The 20,327-nt window shown below is 43.6% G+C and overlaps 1 protein-coding gene across 5 annotated transcripts; it reads left to right on the plus strand.

Annotated features, from left to right (window-relative positions):
- The first annotated feature begins 25 nt into the window (after nt 1–25).
- On the plus strand, nt 26–4,275 carry CCDC127 (coiled-coil domain containing 127). Of its 5 annotated transcripts, none has more exons than XM_064150043.1 (3): nt 26–233; nt 662–795; nt 1,610–4,275. In XM_064150043.1, the coding sequence occupies exons 2-3, from the start codon at nt 675–677 to the stop codon at nt 2,281–2,283; spliced, it is 795 nt and encodes a 264-aa protein (XP_064006113.1). In that variant the 5' UTR covers nt 26–233; nt 662–674; the 3' UTR covers nt 2,284–4,275. The 5 variants fall into 5 exon arrangements, with proteins under 5 accessions (XP_064006113.1, XP_064006117.1, XP_064006115.1 ...); XM_064150047.1 differs by having other exon boundaries at nt 1,727–4,275; XM_064150045.1 differs by having other exon boundaries at nt 41–62.
- The last annotated feature ends 16,052 nt before the right edge of the window (nt 4,276–20,327 follow it).

Here is a 20,327-nt window from a genome sequence, read left to right on the forward strand (position 1 = left end):
AGGGTGCCGCTACCCGCAAAGCTCGTCGGGAAAGCCCAATTGTGGGGGAAGGGGAGTCACAGGTTGGGTAGCCGCTGGGCTCTCATCCCGTGACGGGTCGGATGACGGGAGGGCTTCTCATTTGGGCTAGTTACTGTGTTGTCCTCCAAGCTAATGGCCCAGCCCGGGAGGGGGCAGGCCTGGCATGTAAGTGGCAGCGACAACGTCCTCCGCTGTTCTGCCCTCGGGAGCTGGTAGGTGGCTGTCCCCTTCTGGCAACCGAGGGCTGGGCTCGCGCCCCCGCCCCGTGCTGTGTTGGGCTGACCGGGCTAGGGGGGCAGGGTGTGCAGCGTGAGGACTTGGAGGCCTTCGGGTTAGCAGCGACGCCACCTAACGTGCCGCCGGCCGGGGAACGGACTGGGTGGTGACATCAGCAGTGCTGAGGCCCGGAGGCCCGCCGCGGAGCGGTTCTGACCGAGCCGAGGTCGGCGGTTACGGATCTGGCCAGGTTGCTCCTCGCTGGGTGAAAGCACGTCCGTTCAAAGTTCCCAACTAACGAGGCCGCCGTGTAAGGGTCTCGGGCAAAAATACCCTTCTCAGCTGTGGTTCTGATGAGAGGGTGGCTGTGGGAGCGATCCTACTGTACTACGTACTGCTAAGGTCCTCTTTCTCTCCTGTAAAGCTAAGGTGCCTTCATGAATAATTTAAATGACCCTCCCAATTGGAACATCCTGCCAAACCGACGAGAGCCTGGGGATGAAGGTAGCAGGTGGAACTACGCCTTGCTGGTCCCTATGCTGGGTTTGGCCGCCTTCCGTAAGTAGAGCCCGGGCAAGCGCGCGTGGCCGTGCTTAGGCGGTGCACCTGCTAGCCACGGAGAAGCCTGTACAGCACTGCAGTGCTGTACAGTGGGACCCCGTATGGAGATCTCCTTTGATCTAATAGTTTATAATGTTATAAACAGTAAACACTGTTCATAACACTTAGACAATGGCTATTTTTCACACAAAATAATTGAGTCTATATTTAATAATCTGCAGTTTACAAAGCTTTCTCAGGAGAGTGGACACATGCTAGAGGGCCCAAAGGTAATGACACAGAGAATCACTGATAGGTATTTATTTACTGGATATTGAAGGTTCTCAGTGCAGTTCCTACATTGAAAAACCTCCAGTTTGTTTTCCCATAACATTACTTTCCTTCAATCCAAGAAGTTTGTATATTATCAATAGAAGACATAGGGAAATTTTACTTCTATGGAAACGATTATTTAAAGCAACTTACCATAAAACATGGACTTGCAGAAATGCAAGTTGAATTTTGCAGAGGTGAATTTTTTTACTACTTAATAGCATCTTTGGGGTTATGGTTTATTATATCCATCATTATAGTTCTTCACAGAGAGAGTGATTTGCCATTGGAATGGGCTGCCCAGGGAGGTGGTGGAGGCACCGTCCCTGGAGGTCTTCAAGAAGACTGGATGAGGCACTTAATGACATGGTCTAGGTGACTGAATAGGGCTGGGGATAGGTTGGATGATCTTCGAGGTCTCTTCCAACCTGGTTGATTCTATTTTAGCCAATGTGTTATGTGTTATATTGATGTTTGAAGTCTCATTTATGTATGATAGGTTGGATCTGGACCAGAGAGTGTCAAAAAGAAATAGAAAGAGAAAAAAAGGAATATTATAAAAAACACTCATCTTTACAAAGAGACCTGGAAGGCAAATACCGGGATATAATTACAGAAAATCGTCGCACAGTTGCGCACTTGGAGTTGGAGCTTGAAAAGGAACGCAACAGAACACTGAGCTACCGAGAAGCCCTCGTATCCCAAAGTCGTAAACTAGTAGAAGAAAGACGGATCCTAGAACAGGAGCAAGAGAAGTTAGAGCGAGAAAAACAAGTGCTTTTACACTCAGGAGCAGCAGGTAACTTATACCAGAGTTGTTTGTTAAAGGAAGAAGAGTGGCAAAAGAGAGCCAATGTTTTACTAAAAGAATTTGAAGATGGACTTAAAGAAAGACAGGATATCTACTGCAGTTTTGTTGTACCTAGAAGCCAGAGACTAGAAATAGAGAAAAATCTGCTAGTTAAAGCAGCAACTGACCCAGTTGCTGTGTCTCTACATATGGAAAGTGGTTTAAAAGATATTTTCAAACATGATAACTACTGTAGCAATATGCTGAACAGAAACAGAAGTCAAAATGGAAAACTTATGTGGCTGTATCTGAGGTATTGGGAGCTAGCTGTTGAAGTACAAAAGTTCAAGAGGGCAGAAAAGGTGATTTTAGGAAAACGTTAAAGTAATGGCATTTGATGTGATTCACTGTGCATAGTAGGAGCAATCACAATTGTAGTCTGAAGCCATTAAATTTTCCTGTTATATTTCTGTTTCTTCTCCGTGTTGCACTTGAATTTGCATGGGACATATGCAGTGTTGGTGCCTTTCATTTCACTAAGTGAGGTCCAGTGAGCTATGCATGCTCTTAAACTCTATGATTGTGTTTGTGTTGCAGATTGCAGTATAGTATAGAGATATGTCAGCTTATGATATTAGAAGCAACAAAATAGAACTCAGTTTAGACTGTTTTACCTGGTTGATGGTCATACTCCATGAACAGAGAGGTGTGATTGTCCTTCCCAAGTGGGGTAGCTCAAGGGGTTTTTATTTGGTTGGTTGATTGTTTAAACCAGTGTTTTTGAGGCAGATGTTTGGAAGAGACTGTGTTTGAATGAACTGCTTGAAATACACATCCTACGTGTATAGATGTACATTTATGTAAATGTATGTGTAAATATGTGTGTATAAATATATGGCACAGTTTTCTGAGGAGGGAAATAATATCATCATGTTTCAAATTAATCAGTCTTGCGTTGTCTTCCAACTTGATATACAAATAGTACTTTACGAAACATTCCTAATGAAACATCCCAAGGATGCTAATTGGAATAACACATAAAGAAACAGGTTGATGAAATTCTTATTTGAACTAGGGATTCATGCTTGGAATACTAGAGAGAGTACAAACTCCAAATTGCATTCTCATCTTACTGGAGGTGACAATACTTAAGAATATTTACATTTTTAATCTGTCAAGGTTGTAGTTGTAATTCAGCAGTGTGCCTTCATTATAGATGTCACTGCTGCCTCTGCATCCCAGTCTCCGTTCCTTGGACAAGGCCTGTTTATTTGTAGATAAGAACTCAAATGCAGCCTACACTGGGAGTCACTGCTGCCCTTAGTCCATCTCAGTTCTCCCAGAACTAAGAATGCTTTCTCACAATTTTTTGGTTTTGAGCTAATTGTTCACCACTCCACATCAATATGACTATGAAAGCCTACAGATATGCAGACTTCCAAGTTGGAAGCTTATTAATTTAGTTAGTACAGTAAAATAAATATAGATAAAAAAACCAAACAAATAAAAAAGAACACCCAAAACCTTGAGTATTTTTTGTGTCCTTGGAGCAGTAGGAACCACTTTTTCAAGTGTGCCGTGCATTTTTCTAATCCAATCTTAGACCTCAAAAGGCCAGTATACTGTTGTATTGATTTATTAGACTTCTCTTTCATGAAGCTGTAGTAGATAGATCTGGATAGAAAAAGAGATACCATTCACACACACTGGGAAGGCCAAAGCATGTCTGAATGCCAAACAAATGCAGGTTGGTAAATGAGAACACAATTGAGTTACTGCTGTTGTGTGACAGCTTGCCTAGTTTCTCAGTAGAACAAAACAGTTTGCATTTGTCCAGTGATAGGACAAGAGGCAACGGATGCAAGCTGGAGCATAGGAGGTTTCATGTGAACATAAGGAAAAACTTTTTCAGTGTGAAGGTGACAGAACACAGAAACAGGCTACCCAGAGAGGCAGCGGTTTGACTAGATGGTCTTTTGAGGTCCCTTCCAACCCCTAACATTCTGGATGTGATTCTGTGAATATAACTTACTTCTGTGTGTTTCCTCCAGGATGTGGTAAGTGTCTGACCACACAACTATGGCATGTTTCATATGTACATGCAGGCAGTTGATCAAATCAGCTGGCAAACAGCAGCTAGTGAATCAGTGTATTTAAGATTCATGCCTTGAAATCACACATACTCATTTGTTCTTCATATTAAAGTAGCAAATATTTTAGACTTCCTAATTTTGTTTCCATAGCCACTGGCACCACTGAAAATGCTTAAGAGGGGTAAAAAAGAGCAAAATACTTCACTATAAATATGTGAGGCATCATATGCTTGACTGTGTAGGGTTGGATGAAATATAATAAATGTTTGGTATTTGCTTTCACTTTTTTTTTTAGGAGTGTCAATTATTTGTACAACTAATGGTTTATGGACACTTTGCAAATCAGTATATTAAGACTGAAGAGTTTTTCAATGAGGACTTTCAAAAGTGTGTAACCATTTTAGAAGCACTGGTCCTGGTAGCTTCTACCAAAACACTGGTTTATTGGTATGTTACATATTTTTTAAACATTCTCCCTTTGTAGGTTATTATGTTAAAAGTTCTATTGTGAACTTTACCTTTCCCAATGGCTACTGTTTTGGATTGGTTATTTGTTTGGAAATGCCTATATATATATGTAAAATGCAAGAATAATTTGCTTTCAAAATAGTTAATGGAACTTTTTTTTTAAATGAAAATGGTCACTTACTTGTTAATAATAAAAAACCCTGGCATATTTCTGCACTGTTTTGTAACATTAGCAAGGTGGATGGGAGGAGTGGAATTTGCTATTTTATTCCATCTTTCCAAGCAAAGTGCACAGTTAAATTTTTTACAAAATGGACAATTTAAAGTTTGGTGTATGAAATGTTTTGGTCTTGGTGCTGAGAACAGAACATATTTGAAAGTTTTTTTCTTTCTTAGGAAAGAACAGCATCGTTAAAACAGTCAAGTCCGCCGGCTTTAAAGATGAGTGATTAAGGATGATCATCCCTCTGAAAGACTAGGGTCATTCCTTTGGTTTGTTTTTAAATAGGGTGTTCTACCTCCCTCCAGAATCCCTCATATGTCTCATTCTCAACTTCTTTTCGTTTTCATGAGTGGATTTCCTCATCTTCTGTCTGTGAAGAACTGCAGTCCAGCTACTCAAGGACAGCATTGAGACACTTCTGGTAGTCGTTATTCCCTTCGTCTGTGTGGAACAATGCTTTGTGTTTACCCATCCCTTGTCATTACAGCTAAGTTGTCCCCAGTCGATATCCCACAGGGTGGTAGATATGGTAAGGAGACCTGTTGGGACACCTTGTGCTTTCCATAAAGGCAAAAGTCGTGTCCTGTTTGTTGTATGAGTTGTGTTACACAGCTGCTGTCCTGGGTGCATGCAACAGAAAGAGAAACACAAAACACACTTTGGACTTCATGGAACTTGAACTGAGAGCTGGAAAAGGGAAACAGTCCTTTAAAAGTGCTCCTGAAGGGGATCAGGTAAAAAGGATCAGTCTGGTGGGTCTGGTCTTCTATTCTTTGGCCTAAGTAGGAGCTCTGGAGGCAACAGCTCTGTTCAAGCCAACTCCCCCTCTTCCCCCCCCCCTCCGGCCGATGTTACCCCTTGCTCTTTAAACCATGCTTTTGAACGCTCTTCAAGTGAGGATGAGAAAGTAGTGAGTATTCAGGTGAAAACAGGGGTCAACAGTTCAGCTAGTGTAGCAAAATAGAAAGAATTTAAATTACTGTGATAAAACGATGTGATGCAGCTGGAACAAGTTATTTACCATGAGGGTAGTGGAACACTGACAGCTTGCCCAGGGAGGTAGTTGAGGCCCCATCCCTGGAGACATTCAAGGTGAGGCTTAATAGGACTCTGGGCAACCTGATCTGGTTGAGGATGCCCCTGCTTACTGCAGAGGGGATTGGACTAGATGACCTTTGGAGTTCTCTTCCAACCCAGACTGTTTTATGATTCTGTTACTCTGTGTGAAGGCTTTCTCTCTCTGCATGTTAAGGCCACCTAGTCATTAACTGAGTGCCTGGTCCTACAACTCTCCAGCTGGTCACTGCATAGCTGAGACAACAAATGGATCTGCAAAGAAAGAACTTAGTGAAATTTAGGTAGGTTGACAATGAGGAGATGAACTGATATGCCAGCCGCTTCACAACAAAGTCACCAACTGATTGCTGCGGGAGCCCTCCCAGCAGGAGCTCCCACTTCGTCTAGGCAGTAGTCACAGAATTGACAAAGGCCTCCTAATCAGTGACACATAAACATACCTTCTGGGCCCGAAGTAAAAAGAATTATTTGAGCATGTGGTCAGCTCAAGCTTGAGCTGGAATTGAGAAAGGATCCTGCTGAGCCAGTTACCATCAAGGTCAGTGTCAAATGAGGGAATGCAATGTCACCAAATCCATCCATTAGTCCGTGACCTAGATAAAGATGGTTATGGACCAGGGCAAAACTTGTGATGTGTTGGCTTTTTACTGGTGCCGAGCTATGCACAGGATGCAAAAAAATTTCTCTCTTGTAGCAACCTTTCTGAAACTGCACTCACTCATCTGAAAACTGAGGAGAGAGAAATGTCATGGCTTCTTTTTTCGCCATGACTCTTACACAGTCAGTGACTGCAACCACTGTAGGGTGTTTGATACAAGCCGACAGAATCGCTCTAGGAGATTCTAAAAAGTATCCCAGTGTCATAAATAACAGGCACAAACTGGTGTTCATGCAAGTTAAGGCTTTAATAAAGTTGCAGGAATCAAGCAATGTACAGGCCTGGGTGCGAGGAGAGACTCCGATCTACCCCAACGCACACCCTTTGCCTTCAGCTTTCTCTTTTTATACCCTATTCTATTCCATATTTACTAAGTTCTAAGAAAAGGTTGGGTTTTCTTTATCAGTTCTTAGGAATGTGAGATGTCTCTTCCACACAGGCCTCCTTTTATCCGGTGGTCCCTCTGGTAATGTTTGATGAAGTAAGGGGTCTTGCTTAAGTGTCTTCCTCATGAACTTCAAAGTCCTGGTTCTTCTATTTGCTCATACAGGAAAGGTGGCACCAGGAGGAATGCATTTCCATTTAAATATGCAAAAGACTCTCTCTTCCACATGCCTCCCTCCTTCGCCAATCTAATTACTCTTATCTTTAAGCTTATTGAGATGGTGGTGCAAGCAGGAATGCAGTTTCATTCAACCCCCCCCCTTCCTCCTTGTCTGTGACCTCTTGCCACGAATTGATCGGATCAAACATATGATTCTATATATTTCTCACAATCCCCCATTTGCTTTTTGATCAGATTGATTCGTGTTTTAGCTTCAAATCGGGCAATTACTTGCTCTAGAGAGTTTAACTCTCCATCTTTCCTCCTTTCTTTTATCGCCTGAACAATCATTATAGTTTGGGGTTTGGTTCTCTCTTCTGGGTTATGGGTACAAGGGTCACTTGCATTCCTTGCACAACCATCGTGATCAGTCTTACAAACCATGGAATGAGACAAGGTACAATTAATATCACAATCAGCACTCCCCCTCCCACTAAAGCCAATTTAGTCTGATTATTCTATTAAGCATATACATTGGGGTTCCATATCCCCAAGATCCATCTTCTGCCCACGTTGTAGGGTCATAATAGGCAATGATCCTTTCAGGAGGCCACTCGTTGTCTTTCCAATTTCCTATTTGGAGATCCCTCCTGGCCCTTCTTGGCTCGTCAGTCTCAGTGTACAGCTGTTTGCCTAATCTTACTCCCTTGGAGACAGGCAACAGGAAGAAGCTGGGTCTCATTATTCCCAATCCGATAATATCCAACCAGGGCTGGCCACCCATTTATGATTTTGCTACCATTTTACCATGTAACCCCCTTCACATTCCAAATTCCCTATAAAATGACCATTACCCAGTCTCTGCCAGCAACTTCTTCCAATTATATTGGTTTGTAGGACCCACTGGTGCTTTCTGTTACCTCTCTCCACTTTCCAGGATGTTTGCTTCCATTGATTTCCAGGGCCATCGATCTCCTTGATTGGTACCTCCACAGACATAACAATTGGTTACATTCAAGGATTTTGCAATATTCTCAGATAAATTTACAAACAATATTTTTAGCAACTGTTGGAATTTCATACTTAACTCCTGATTCTATTTCATGATAAAATGAATGAAATACCAAATGTTGTGATTTTCTCTACGATACTGGCAGCACTGGCCAGGATCCTCTGGGCAAATGTATTTTTCTTGCACACTATAATAACATCTCCACCCATATTCCCACAATTTGAAGCACCGTTGTTGTCAATAGCCTGGCAAGCAGCAAAAGTGACCCAAAGGGGTTGGCTGCGGTCAGTAGCCATTTGGCTTCTTCCTAACAACTTTCCTTTCTATATATTTATCACAGAGCTTTTCCCATGTTAGAAAACCAAAAGTTGGGTTTCAATATTCAGATTTAGATTTCCTGTCCAGAAGTAAGATTTGAACCTGGTGTGAGAAATATATAGAATCATATGTTTGATCCGATCAATTCGTGGCAAGAGGTCACAGACAAGGAGGAAGGGGGGGGGTTGAATGAAACTGCATTCCTGCTTGCACCACCATCTCAATAAGCTTAAAGATAAGAGTAATTAGATTGGCGAAGGAGGGAGGCATGTGGAAGAGAGAGTCTTTTGCATATTTAAATGGAAATGCATTCCTCCTGGTGCCACTTTTCCTGTATGAGCAAATAGAAGAACCAGGACTTTGAAGTTCATGAGGAAGACACTTAAGCAAGACCCCTTACTTCATCAAACATTACCAGAGGGACCACCGGATAAAAGGAGGCCTGTGTGGAAGAGACATCTCACATTCCTAAGAACTGATAAAGAAAACCCAACCTTTTCTTAGAACTTAGTAAATATGGAATAGAATAGGGTATAAAAAGAGAAAGCTGAAGGCAAAGGGTGTGCGTTGGGGTAGATCAGAGTCTCTCCTCGCACCCAGGCCTGTACATTGCTTGATTCCTGCAACTTTATTAAAGCCTTAACTTGCATGAACACCAGTTTGTGCCTGTTATTTATGACAAATTGGGGGCTCGTCCGGGATATCACCAGACTCTGGGGGTTCACCTAGGGAGGGGCGCCCCACCTTTTTTTTGGTGGCTCCCTGGGGAGACTCATACGGGGCTGGTGATATCCTGAACTCTGCCGGAATCAACCAATACATTTTTTTGAGCTCCCTGATGAGGCTGCAGCCACTTTTATAGACCCTTAATTCTGTGCGCACAGACCCGAGCAAAGACGACAGAGTCGTGAGTATTGCGGAAACCGTTCGGTTGGGTGGGATTCGACTGCCTGGTGTGAAACAGTGTGTTTGAGACGGAGTCTGACTCCGAAGCGAGTGCGGAGGTCCGATAAGCCGCGGTTCCAAACTCCCGCGAGGGATTTGGCCGGTAAAGGATTCAAAGCGATTCCTATAGGATTCGTGGGTGGGTTAAAGGAGGGTCGTTTAGCCCCCTGCAAGACACTCTTTAGGCAGTCATGAAAGATGGGTCAAGTTGAGGACCCAAGACCTTAACAGAGGGAGCAAAACAAAATTACCAGATTAATGATTAAATATTGGAATGATAGGGGCCCCAGAAAAGCAAAACCAAAACTGAAATTAGTCTATTACTGTATGAGAATATGGCCAAAGGAACCAGCACGGCCACATGTTCAGTGGTCTATGTTTGAGTGTTTAGAGGACTGGGTTTGTCAAGCCCTGGTAGAATGTGTGAGAAACAGGAAAACGTTTAGCCCGGAGGAGGGTAAATATGCTGAGCTCTGGGAACTATAAGCAGAAAGAAAAGTTACAGAGCTGTATGCTCGGAAGACGAGGGAGGAACGGGAGTCCTTAGGCTGGAACTCACTGCCCGTTCCAGCCTCTCCCTTGCTGCTGCCGCCGCTCCAGCCCCACCCCGGCCCCGCCGCTGCCGCTTGTCTCTCTCTCTCGTCGAGTTCCTTTTTTTCCCGGCGGCTCCAGTCCCAGTGCCGTCTAATGTTACAAGGGAGACTGTTGAGGCTGGCCTGTACCCACTAAGGGTTCAGGGGGCGGAACGTTATTGGATGATCCCTGAGGGGTGGCTGAGAGACTAGGTGGAAAGGCTGAAAAAGAGTTTAATAGATCTCAATCCAGTGGCAAAACGGCCGGAGAGGGATCAGAGGAATTCCTTAGAGAAGCCCAGAAGTTATCTGTCCACAGGGGCGCAGAAAAATAGAGAGCAAGAGCTAAAGATCCTTGTAACAGCAGTGAGGGAGGGTTGGACAGTACAAACTACAACTAAAGAATTAAAAAGGATGGGGCCCAAGGGGCCTCTGGAAAATCAGAATTCAAGAGAAAGAACCTCCTGTGTGTCATTGTTGCAATAAGAAGGGACATATCCAGCAATATCGCTGCAAAAGGACACAGGATGAGAAATTATTCAAGGAAGACTAGGGGAGTCAGGGGCTGTATCTTTTGGAGACCTCACCATCTACTGAGCCCTTGATAAAATTATTAATAGGTTCCATAAGGAGGAAGAGGAGTTTTTTAGTGGACACAGGAGCTAAAGGAGAACCATTTAAAGTACCTGTTTTAAAGGAAGTAGAAATGGAAGCAGAAGATAAAATTTGTCTAAATGATTTGTTATTATTACTGGAGGCAGAGCATAACCTACAAAGGAACTATCTCCCTCCAGAATTTCAGTGGGACAGGGATTAACCTTCTGGGTTTGTTCACTAAAGAAGGGATCAAAGGATCCCTTTACATTTGAATGAGAAGATCCATAGATAGGGAGAAGAAAACAGTTAAGGTGGACGGCATTACCCCAGGGATTTACAGAATTCCCCAACTTATTTGGTCAAACATTGGAGAAGGTATTAGAACAGCTGGTGTTTCCAGAAGAGATAAAATTGTTACAGTATAGCAGGAAAAACTGAAGAAGCAGTCCGGGAAGCCACCGTACAGACTCTTTTTTTTTTTTTTTTTTTTTTTTTTTGAGCAAAAGGACATAAGGTGTCCAAAACAGAAGTTACAATTCGTGGAATAAGAAGTAAAGTATTTAGTGCATTGGTTGAGCAAAGGGGAAAGAAACAAGACCCTGAAAGAACATCTGGGATCTTGGGGTTTAAGACTCCAGAAAATAAGGAGTCAGGCAGTTATTGGGACTCCTTGGATATTGTAGACAATGGGTAGAAGGATATTGCAAAAGGGTAAAATACTTATTAGTTATAGTAGGTCACCTAACCTAATGGGTGGAAGCTTACCCAGTGAGCAGAGCAACTGCACATATGGTGGTAAAGGTATTATTGGAAAATACAATACCAAGATATGGGGAAGTGGAACATATTGATTCAGATCAAGGGACACATTTTACCTCAAAATTAATTAGAAAAAAACAAAACTGAGAAATTTCTTTGTTGTAAAATGTGTCCTCATGGGGAAAAGTGTGACTGCCCTCTCCAAGAAGCCAGATCTTGGTGGGATCTCCCTGGAGGAATTTATTGTGCGTTTTTTTTTTCCCAGGGAACAGTGTTTGTGGGGGAGCTTTCCTTGAGCGGTTTTTGTAGGGAAGATTTTGAGGTATAAGGTCTTTTGTGTTGTTGTGACCTCCCCGTGGAGCTCTTACCTTAAAGGCAATGGCCACGGTGGAGAGGTTTTTGTGTCTGTTGGAAGCTCATGGAGCTCGCCCATCTGTGGAAGGGCTGGGCCCGTGAGAACTGGAGTAACTTTCAGAGTGTGAGGAGCAGATTGTGGCCCTGCAGAAGGAGGCACGGCCAAGTCGGGAAAGGGCAAAGTTTTCATCTGTGCAGTTTTGGGTGCGTGTTTCGCCGCTTCGAGAGATGAAAAGCAAAGCCAAAACGAATGAGAGAATAAAATCATTTCCTCCTTGCAGGATCTGGTAGATTCCCTGCAAGGGCATATTGTAACTTTAAAGGACGAAGTGGCAGATCTTAAGGATAGATTAAAAACAGAGCAGAAGTGGCAAAATTGGTTTTTGAAGAAGGAAGAACGGCAGGCAGAGCCTGCCTCCACATACCCTCAGGCAGAGCTGGCAGCAGCAGAGGAAGCTGCGGCTCACATGCGTCCTCTCATTAAAACCGAGATGCTGTATGAGGATGAGGATGGCACCCCTGCCATCACAACCAAAGAGATACCCTTTTCTTCCACTGAGCTGGCCAAACAGCGTAAAGAGTTTACACGTTCTGCTGGGGAGTCTGAGGTGGGATATGTATGGCGTGTTTCTAAAACTGGAGGTGATCAAATTAGGTTGACAGAAGCTGAAGCCACAGGCTATTGGGGTGCTAATGTGTTCCTAACTACGGGCAATAGGAGTGGTCCCTGGAGCCTTACTCAGCGAGCAGCTTTCTGGGCTGGGGGCTTTGACTCAAAAGAGAGAGGAGAGCCTCTAGTTCTGAGGGGAGGCATGAATCAGATAATGGAAAATGTGCAGAAGGCAGCTTGTTTGCAAATGGTCTATGATCGAGAACTGAAACATTATTTTGAATCACCCCTTTCTCTCTTGGTGGACCCAAAGCGAATGATTCCTTTGGTCGGGGGCTTCCTGACTCCCTTAAGATGAAGGGCATCCAGCTTCAAAAGGAGATAGCTGACACCCCACCTACCTCTCGAATACAAGCTGCTCTGAGGGAGAACTTAACACCTGGGAGGAGGCAGCCTGATTGCAGACAATGGACGTGGGAGGAGGTGGCCAGAGAGCTATTAGATTATGCCAGGCAGTATGGGGTGCCTGAGGAAGTACATAAGCCTGAGCCTAGAGGCTTGAGGCAGGTGAAAATTAATCGCCCACCTCCGAGTCCAGACCCCCGGAGCCAGATGCTTCGAATCCCCAGGCGACACTCGACTGGGGGAAGGGAGCATCTGAATACTAGACAGTATTGGTGATGGGTAGGCCGAAAGAAAGGGATCCCAAAAGAAGTGATTGCCGGGTTATTCACGAGGCAGTTAGAAATGGTTGTGAAGCACTGGCCTGAGCCCACCCTCGATAAGAGGACAGGTGTGCCTCATAGGAACTGAGAGCTTCACCCCTCTGTGGTGAGTGGGGGGGGGGGGGTGAAGCATAGAGATCTGTGAGCTCACCAGTCAATTCTGAAATTGTACCGGGTTTGGGAGGTGGATTCGGGTTTGTGCTTAGCTTGGCTTAAGCTGAAACGATCAAAAGCACTTACAGGCCCATTCAAAGTAATTAAGTCAACTCTGTTAAGAGCTTCACCTAGGGAAACTCAGGGAGTCTCTCGTTGGATGGGGGGTGTCCTGCACGGATACTTTACTGATAAAGACTTGGAAAGAACAAACTTGGTTAACTCTGTGGGAAGGCTCTTTTCTTGTGCTGCTCACCACAGGAACGGCGCTCAGAACAGCAGAGAAAAGACGGACACAGCCTCACGAGTAAAAGCACCTGTGCAGGAGGGACAAGTGACTTTGGACCCAGGAGAAACAAAGTGACACTAAGGCTAAGCACTGCTGGAATTTCTAAATACTTATCACTCCTGGGGGGGGCACTAATTGAGACTTCATAACCAATACTCAAACTGACGGAAGGTGTTGAAATTGTTACAAACAGGAGGGATTGTGTAGTGGGGAAGAGGTTTGTTGTTGTTGTTGTTGTTGTTTTGCCTGTTAGTTAGTTGTTTGTTTTGTTTGTGTGTTTTAATTTAACTTGTGACACATATTTCAAGGAAAGCAAAAAGGGCAGTGAGAGGCACCCAAGGAAACAAAAAGAGGGCAAGACCGGAGTGGGAACCAGTGCTGCGGCTGAAGAAGGTCTGCCGAGGGCTGCAACCCCTCTGGGCTGTGACCGCCGAGTGACATGGCCCTGCCCGGACCTCTGCTGTGCATATTTGGGTTAAGCCTCCTGTCCTGGAACAAGCCCAGAATTGCAGTGACTGCATTGCTGCGACTCGGAGGGGCAAAATTGTGTCTCAAACACTGGTGTACCATACAATTTATGAGTACGAAGGATGAAAGTTAGATCCCTGTTATAAAAACGAGGGGTAATGAGACATTAAAAATCACTTGTTATGATCCAAAGGAAGGAGCTCCTATCCTTGGTGGGTAGAAGTAAGTGCAAATGATGAGAAAGGAAAGTTGTTAGGAAGAAGCCAAATGGCTACTGACCGCAGCCAACCCCTTTGGGTCACTTTTGCTGCTTGCCAGGCTATTGACAACAACGGTGCTTCAAATTGTGGGAATATGGGGTGGAGATGTTATTATAGTGTGCAAGAAAAATACATTTGCCCAGAGGATCCTGGCCAGTGCTGCCAGTATCGTAGAGAAAATCACAACATTTGGTATTTCATTCATTTTATCATGAAATAGAATCAGGAGTTAAGTATGAAATTCCAACAGTTGCTAAAAATATTGTTTGTAAATTTATCTGAGAATATTGCAAAATCCTTGAATGTAACCAATTGTTATGTCTGTGGAGGTACCAATCAAGGAGATCGATGGCCCTGGAAATCAATGGAAGCAAACATCCTGGAAAGTGGAGAGAGGTAACAGAAAGCACCAGTGGGTCCTACAAACCAATATAATTGGAAGAAGTTGCTGGCAGAGACTGGGTAATGGTCATTTTATAGGGAATTTGGAATGTGAAGGGGGTTACATGGTAAAATGGTAGCAAAATCATAAATGGGTGGCCAGCCCTGGTTGGATATTATCGGATTGGGAATAATGAGACCCAGCTTCTTCCTGTTGCCTGTCTCCAAGGGAGTAAGATTAGGCAAACAGCTGTACATTGAGACTGACGAGCCAAGAAGGGCCAGGAGGGATCTCCAAATAGGAAATTGGAAAGACAACGAGTGGCCTCCTGAAAGGATCATTGCCTATTATGACCCTGCAACGTGGGCAGAAGATGGATCTTGGGGATATGGAACCCCAATGTATATGCTTAATAGAATAATTAGACTAAATTGGCTTTAGTGGGAGGGGGAGTGCTGATTGTGATATTAATTGTACCTTGTCTCATTCCATGGTTTGTAAGACTGATCACGATGGTTGTGCAAGGAATGCAAGTGACTCTTGTACCCCATAACCCAGAAGAGAGAACCAAACCCCAACCTATAATGATTGTTCAGGCGATAAAAGAAAGGAGGAAAGATGGAGAGTTAAACTCTCTAGAGCAAGTAATTGCCCGATTTGAAGCTAAAACACGAATCAATCTGATCAAAAAGCAAATGGGGGATTGTGATAAATATATAGAATCATATGTTTGATCCGATCAATTCGTGGCAAGAGGTCACAGACAAGGAGGAAGGGGGGGGGGTTTGAATGTAACTGCATTCCTGCTTGCACCACCATCTCAATAAGCTTAAAGATAAGAGTAATTAGATTGACAAAGGAGGGAGGCATGTGGAAGAGATAGTCTTTTGCATATTGAAATGGAAATGCATTCCTTCTGGTGCCACCTTTCCTGTATGAGCAAATAGAAGAACCAGGACTTTGAAGTTCATGAGGAAGACACTTAAGCAAGACCCCTTACTTCATCAAACATTACCAGAGGGACCACCGGATAAAAGGAGGCCTGTGTGGAAGAGACATCTCACATTCCTAAGAACTGATAAAGAAAACCCAACCTTTTCTTAGAACTTAGTAAATATGTAATAGAATAGGGTATAAAAAGAGAAAGCTGAAGGCAAAGGGTGTGCGTTGGGGTAGATCAGAGTCTCTCCTCGCACCCAGGCTTGATTCCTGCAACTTTATATTAAAGCCTTAACTTGCATGAACACCAGTTTGTGCCTGTTAATTATGACAGCTCTGTCAAAGCCTTTACAGAAAGCTTACGACTTTGAACACATACACAGCACTAAGTTATATTTGGTGAACCATGCAGATGAGAAGGGGGCAACCTGGGTCTTAATATCAGAATGTGTGTTAAAAAATGGTCGTACCTCTCAGCTTGTACCAACAGTATCAAGGGTGATAGCCAACAAGTCCTCTTTGTGTCAATCTTTATTTCAGATGCACAAGTGCACTCATAGCATATTGTCCTATTCACAAGGTACCACTGTATGAGAAATTACTCTGGAAGGAATTGTGCAAAAAGTCTAATGATAGGTTATAGATAACATTCAGGGAAAGTGAAAAAATGAAATGTTACGGAGGTTGTTCAGCCTGGAGAAAAGAAGGCTCTGGGGAGGCTTTAGAGTGGCCTCTCAGTGCGTAAAGGGAGCATATAAAAAAGGTGGGGACAATCTTTTTAGCAGGGCCTATATCAGCAGGATGAGTAGTCATGACTTCAAATTAAAAACAGATTTAGAAAAGATTTTTTGCAACAACGGTGGTGAAACACTGGAACAATGCTGTCCCTGGAAACATTCAAGGTGAGTTTAGACAGGACTTTGAGCAACCTGATCTAGCTGAAGATAATCACTGCTCATTGCAGTTGAGTTGGACTAGAAGACTTTTAAAGGTTCCTTCCAACCTAAACCATTCTGTGATTCTAATTATAATACTGGTAAAACATCCTCAAATGTGCTTGCTGCTCTGTATAATACTAATGGCAACCACCAAATAACTGAAGGTAAATGGTGCTGTTGCGGAGGGCAGTAATAATTCGTGGCCGAGTCGAGAATTTATCAAAAATAGATATATTTATTTTACAAAACCCGCCCCCACAACTATATATACAAAGATTAATTTCGTTTGATAAACAGGTTGAGTTGCATGAGAATTCTACAAGGATACTATTAATAATCTGACTATATATATTTGGAAATCAGTTTTTGGAAAAGGACTCAGCTATTAATTAATAGTGGTTTCTTACTAAATTAAGCTAAGCCAAATAACTCACTCAGGCTGGCTCGTGCGGTCTGTCTTCTTCCTCCAGCGGCTTCAGGAGTCGTTAAGGGTCGTTAAGGGTCGTTAGGCAGACAAAGGTGTGCCTAACACCAAAGCAAGTCCTTAGTCTCTCTGCAGTCCAGGCACAGGGGAGTGAACGAACTCAGGCAGAGACATGCGTCCAGGCACAGGCAAAATCCAAAACGGGAACCCCCAAAGGCGGGAAGACCCCCAATATTTATAACCTTCGCTAGACAAAGGGCAGAGTTACCACACCTTAGGCGCGAAAGCTCACGGCCAATCCCAGCCTGGCTCCAGCGCGGCAACTCACGGGGCAGTCCCCGCCCCCTTCACGGCTGCAGGGCAGGCGAGGGGGGGGGAAACCAGGCGGCTTTTCCCCTTTCCCCCCGAAGTCCGGGCAGGAGAGGAATTTAGGGGTACAGGACTCCAGGACAGGTGCCTCTAGAAATCAAGAGTCTGTGGAGTTTGAAGAATTAGAGAGTTTGAAGAGTGCAGAGGGATTGTGAGACCTGCCATGATGGCCAGACGCTGTCACCCCCAGCAGCCCTGTGCTCCAGGCTGAGCTTATCCAGCTGCTGGAAAAACTCCTCAGCCTTCTCTTTATAAATTCTCCTATGGGCTTGTATTTCTGAAGCACTTCACTTCTAAACTTGACTTAACCAGAATGAAATCATCACCTAAAGTAGTTAGCGCTTCGTATTATTAAATGCTACCTTCCCCTTGTAGCTCTTTTATCCAGCGGACTCCACTGTGCAGGACTCCTCTGGACCTCTCCTCCAGGGCTATACAGCCAAAAGTGATTCCAAAGTTGGAATATATTCTTTGAATATGAAAGCGTATTTTGGGCAATGCAATGTTAGGAACAGCACATCTCCCTTCCAGATGTCAAGAACAAAACCAAGGAGAAAGATACTGTTGCTGGAGCTGATTCTATTTCAGTGAAATATTTATATACGAAGATGAAGTAAGTAGTACACAAAGTACCACTATATAGAAAAATAAACATATTTCTGGGAGACAAAAGGAGAGAAGTGCCAGGCGAGCACCAGTGCAAGTCAGTTCTTGATGAACTACACCAGGTATAATGTTCATAGCTTGTTATCTTTAACAATTCTGTGGCTAAGGACACTTACTTCCACAGACTGGCAATTTATAGACACCATAGAAACACTGCAGAACAAGATGCTTGTGGAAGTCACTATAAATGACATCCTACTTCTATTGCATTTCAAACAGCCTGCAGATTTTCAAGGACTTCTTTCTCATCTGGAGAAGTTTACAATCACATGGAAAGGGATTTAGCTTTCAAAGTTTATTTGACTTCCCCAAAGCCTTCAAGGTATCTCTGCTTGAACTGTTGTGGTCCAATGGCAGCAGCCATGAAGCACACACTCAAGAAATCAAATGATGCCAACTGAGGAGCTGTGTCTTTTGGTTACTTATCAGGTAGAGTTTTAGAACAACAGAGCATAAAACTTAGACAAAGTTAAAAATCTACAGAACATTTCTTGGCAAGGTAAACTCCATAACCACCTGACGTTGATTATTAGCCTTAAAATTATGCAACTCTGAAACATTTTGCCAGCATTTCTCCCATTCTAATATGATCATTAACGTTCCCTAGGCTGGAGATTTTAGTCTCCTCCTGAGGCTTTGCATAGTTGGTGAAAGATTTTACTCATTGACAGTTCACAAAAGTCTTTTGTGTTTCTCCACATATTGTAAAAGTGGTCCAAGTAGATTTTGTCAGCTGTGAGAGAATTTCTTTCACTTAACCTCTATATTTTATTTATTCTCTTATGCTGCTGCTGCTGCTTCTTCTTCATAGGGAATCAGCTGTATCATTAACACCATCATTACATTTCCATATTTTCCTGTCTTAGTCTTATCACGCAACTAAGAATAATTGTAGTTGTTGTATATTTTGCTTTGATTACAAATCAGAAGCTGAATGGAAAAAAAAATCCCAAACAACAACACCAACCTAACAAGAAAAACACTGGTGAGATATTGCTATAGATTCACTTGAGTAAGAGATTTCACAACAGTACTGAAAAAGGTCAGAAAACAGCGCAGTTAATCCTAGTAACATGGTGTATTGTAAGGGAAGATTAGAGAACAAACTTGGTGTTTATGATCAATTGTCTTTAACTGCAAGATTTTGCGAATACCACTCTGAAAAATAGTTGGAGAGTTACAGACTCATCCTGTGTCGTAGCAGGGATTATGGGGTCAGAAGAAAAGGATCATAATGTGTTCATATGTCTGGATGCAAACCATGTATCTTCTCCATGGCTCTAAATGAAAGGAATTGGATTTCTTAAAGAACAGGCCCCTGTCCTGGCTTGCAGGCTGCACCTTCTCCTCCATTCCACAGGATCCAGGGAGAAGAGGTTTCCCCGGTGCAGGCCCAAGTAGCCCGTGGTGAAGGTCAGAAGTCAGGCAATTCAGCCAGGTACCTCAACCAGGTACTTCAACCACTCAACTCATTCATAGGAAAGAAGAACTTGTCCTTCATATGGGAATGGCTTCTTGCAGAGTGAGGGAGCTGTGCTGGCCCAAGGATGCCCACATTAGCATAAAGAGAGGTGCCTCTAAAATCAGACACAAAAGCAGCTGCTAGGTGATCCAACTGGGAGACAGTGTCATAGCTCACCTGCACTTCTGGGTGGGACAGCTTGTTTCCCATCCAGGGACTGTCCCCATGCAGCCAATGTCACCACAGGCACGCTACAGGACACCCATAGCCAGGAGACCCCTCAGTGCAGATGAGTATCACAATATGCCCTGACTCGGCCCTTCAGAGGGAAATGAGGAGCTCCATCCTTGCAGTTCTTTTGATTTGCACTTCAGTACCCTTTTCTTGCCATTTCTTTGCTGCTATTCCCTCTTGTATTCTTTCCCAACATTTCCATTATCCTGTAAGATGAAAGATCTTTTCACCTAAGAAAAAGAATATGCCCATAATCTTCCATAAAGGTGCCTGTGTATATACTCCAGTAAAATATATAACTTTCAGAAAGGGGATCTTTCCTTTTTAATCACATTTTTGTAAAATTATGAGAAGAGGAGGCTCAGAAGTGACCTCATTGCTGTCTGCAACAGCTGTAGCCAGGTGGGGGTTGGTCTCTTCTCCCAGGCAATCAGCAACAGAACAAGGGGACACAGTCTCAAGTTGTGCCAGGAGGGGTATAGACTGGATTTTAGGAGGAAGTTCTTTACAGAGAAAGTGATTGGTATTGGAATGGGCTGCCCAGGGAGGTGGTGGAGTTGCCTTCCCTGGAGATGTTCAAGAAAAGACTGGATGAGGCACTTAGTGCCATCGTTTAGTTGATTGGACAGGGCTGGTGATAGGTTGGACTGGATGATTGTGATGGTTTGGTGTTACCCGTCCCCCCACCCTTTGGAAATCACCCAGACTAGACTCAGCCGGCTCTGGAAATTGAATGAAGCTTATTATTTACAGCTAGCACAATATACGAGCAGATATTTACAGTATATACACTTATATACAGAAATATACAAGGTAAAAGGTAATGCAGAAACACAACTGCCCTCCTAGAAACCTGAGTCCCCAGGAGGGGCTTCCAACCACCCCTTC

The sequence above is a fragment of the Pogoniulus pusillus genome, chromosome 10, assembly GCF_015220805.1.
Source record: "Pogoniulus pusillus isolate bPogPus1 chromosome 10, bPogPus1.pri, whole genome shotgun sequence".
Lineage (NCBI taxonomy): Eukaryota > Metazoa > Chordata > Aves > Piciformes > Lybiidae > Pogoniulus > Pogoniulus pusillus.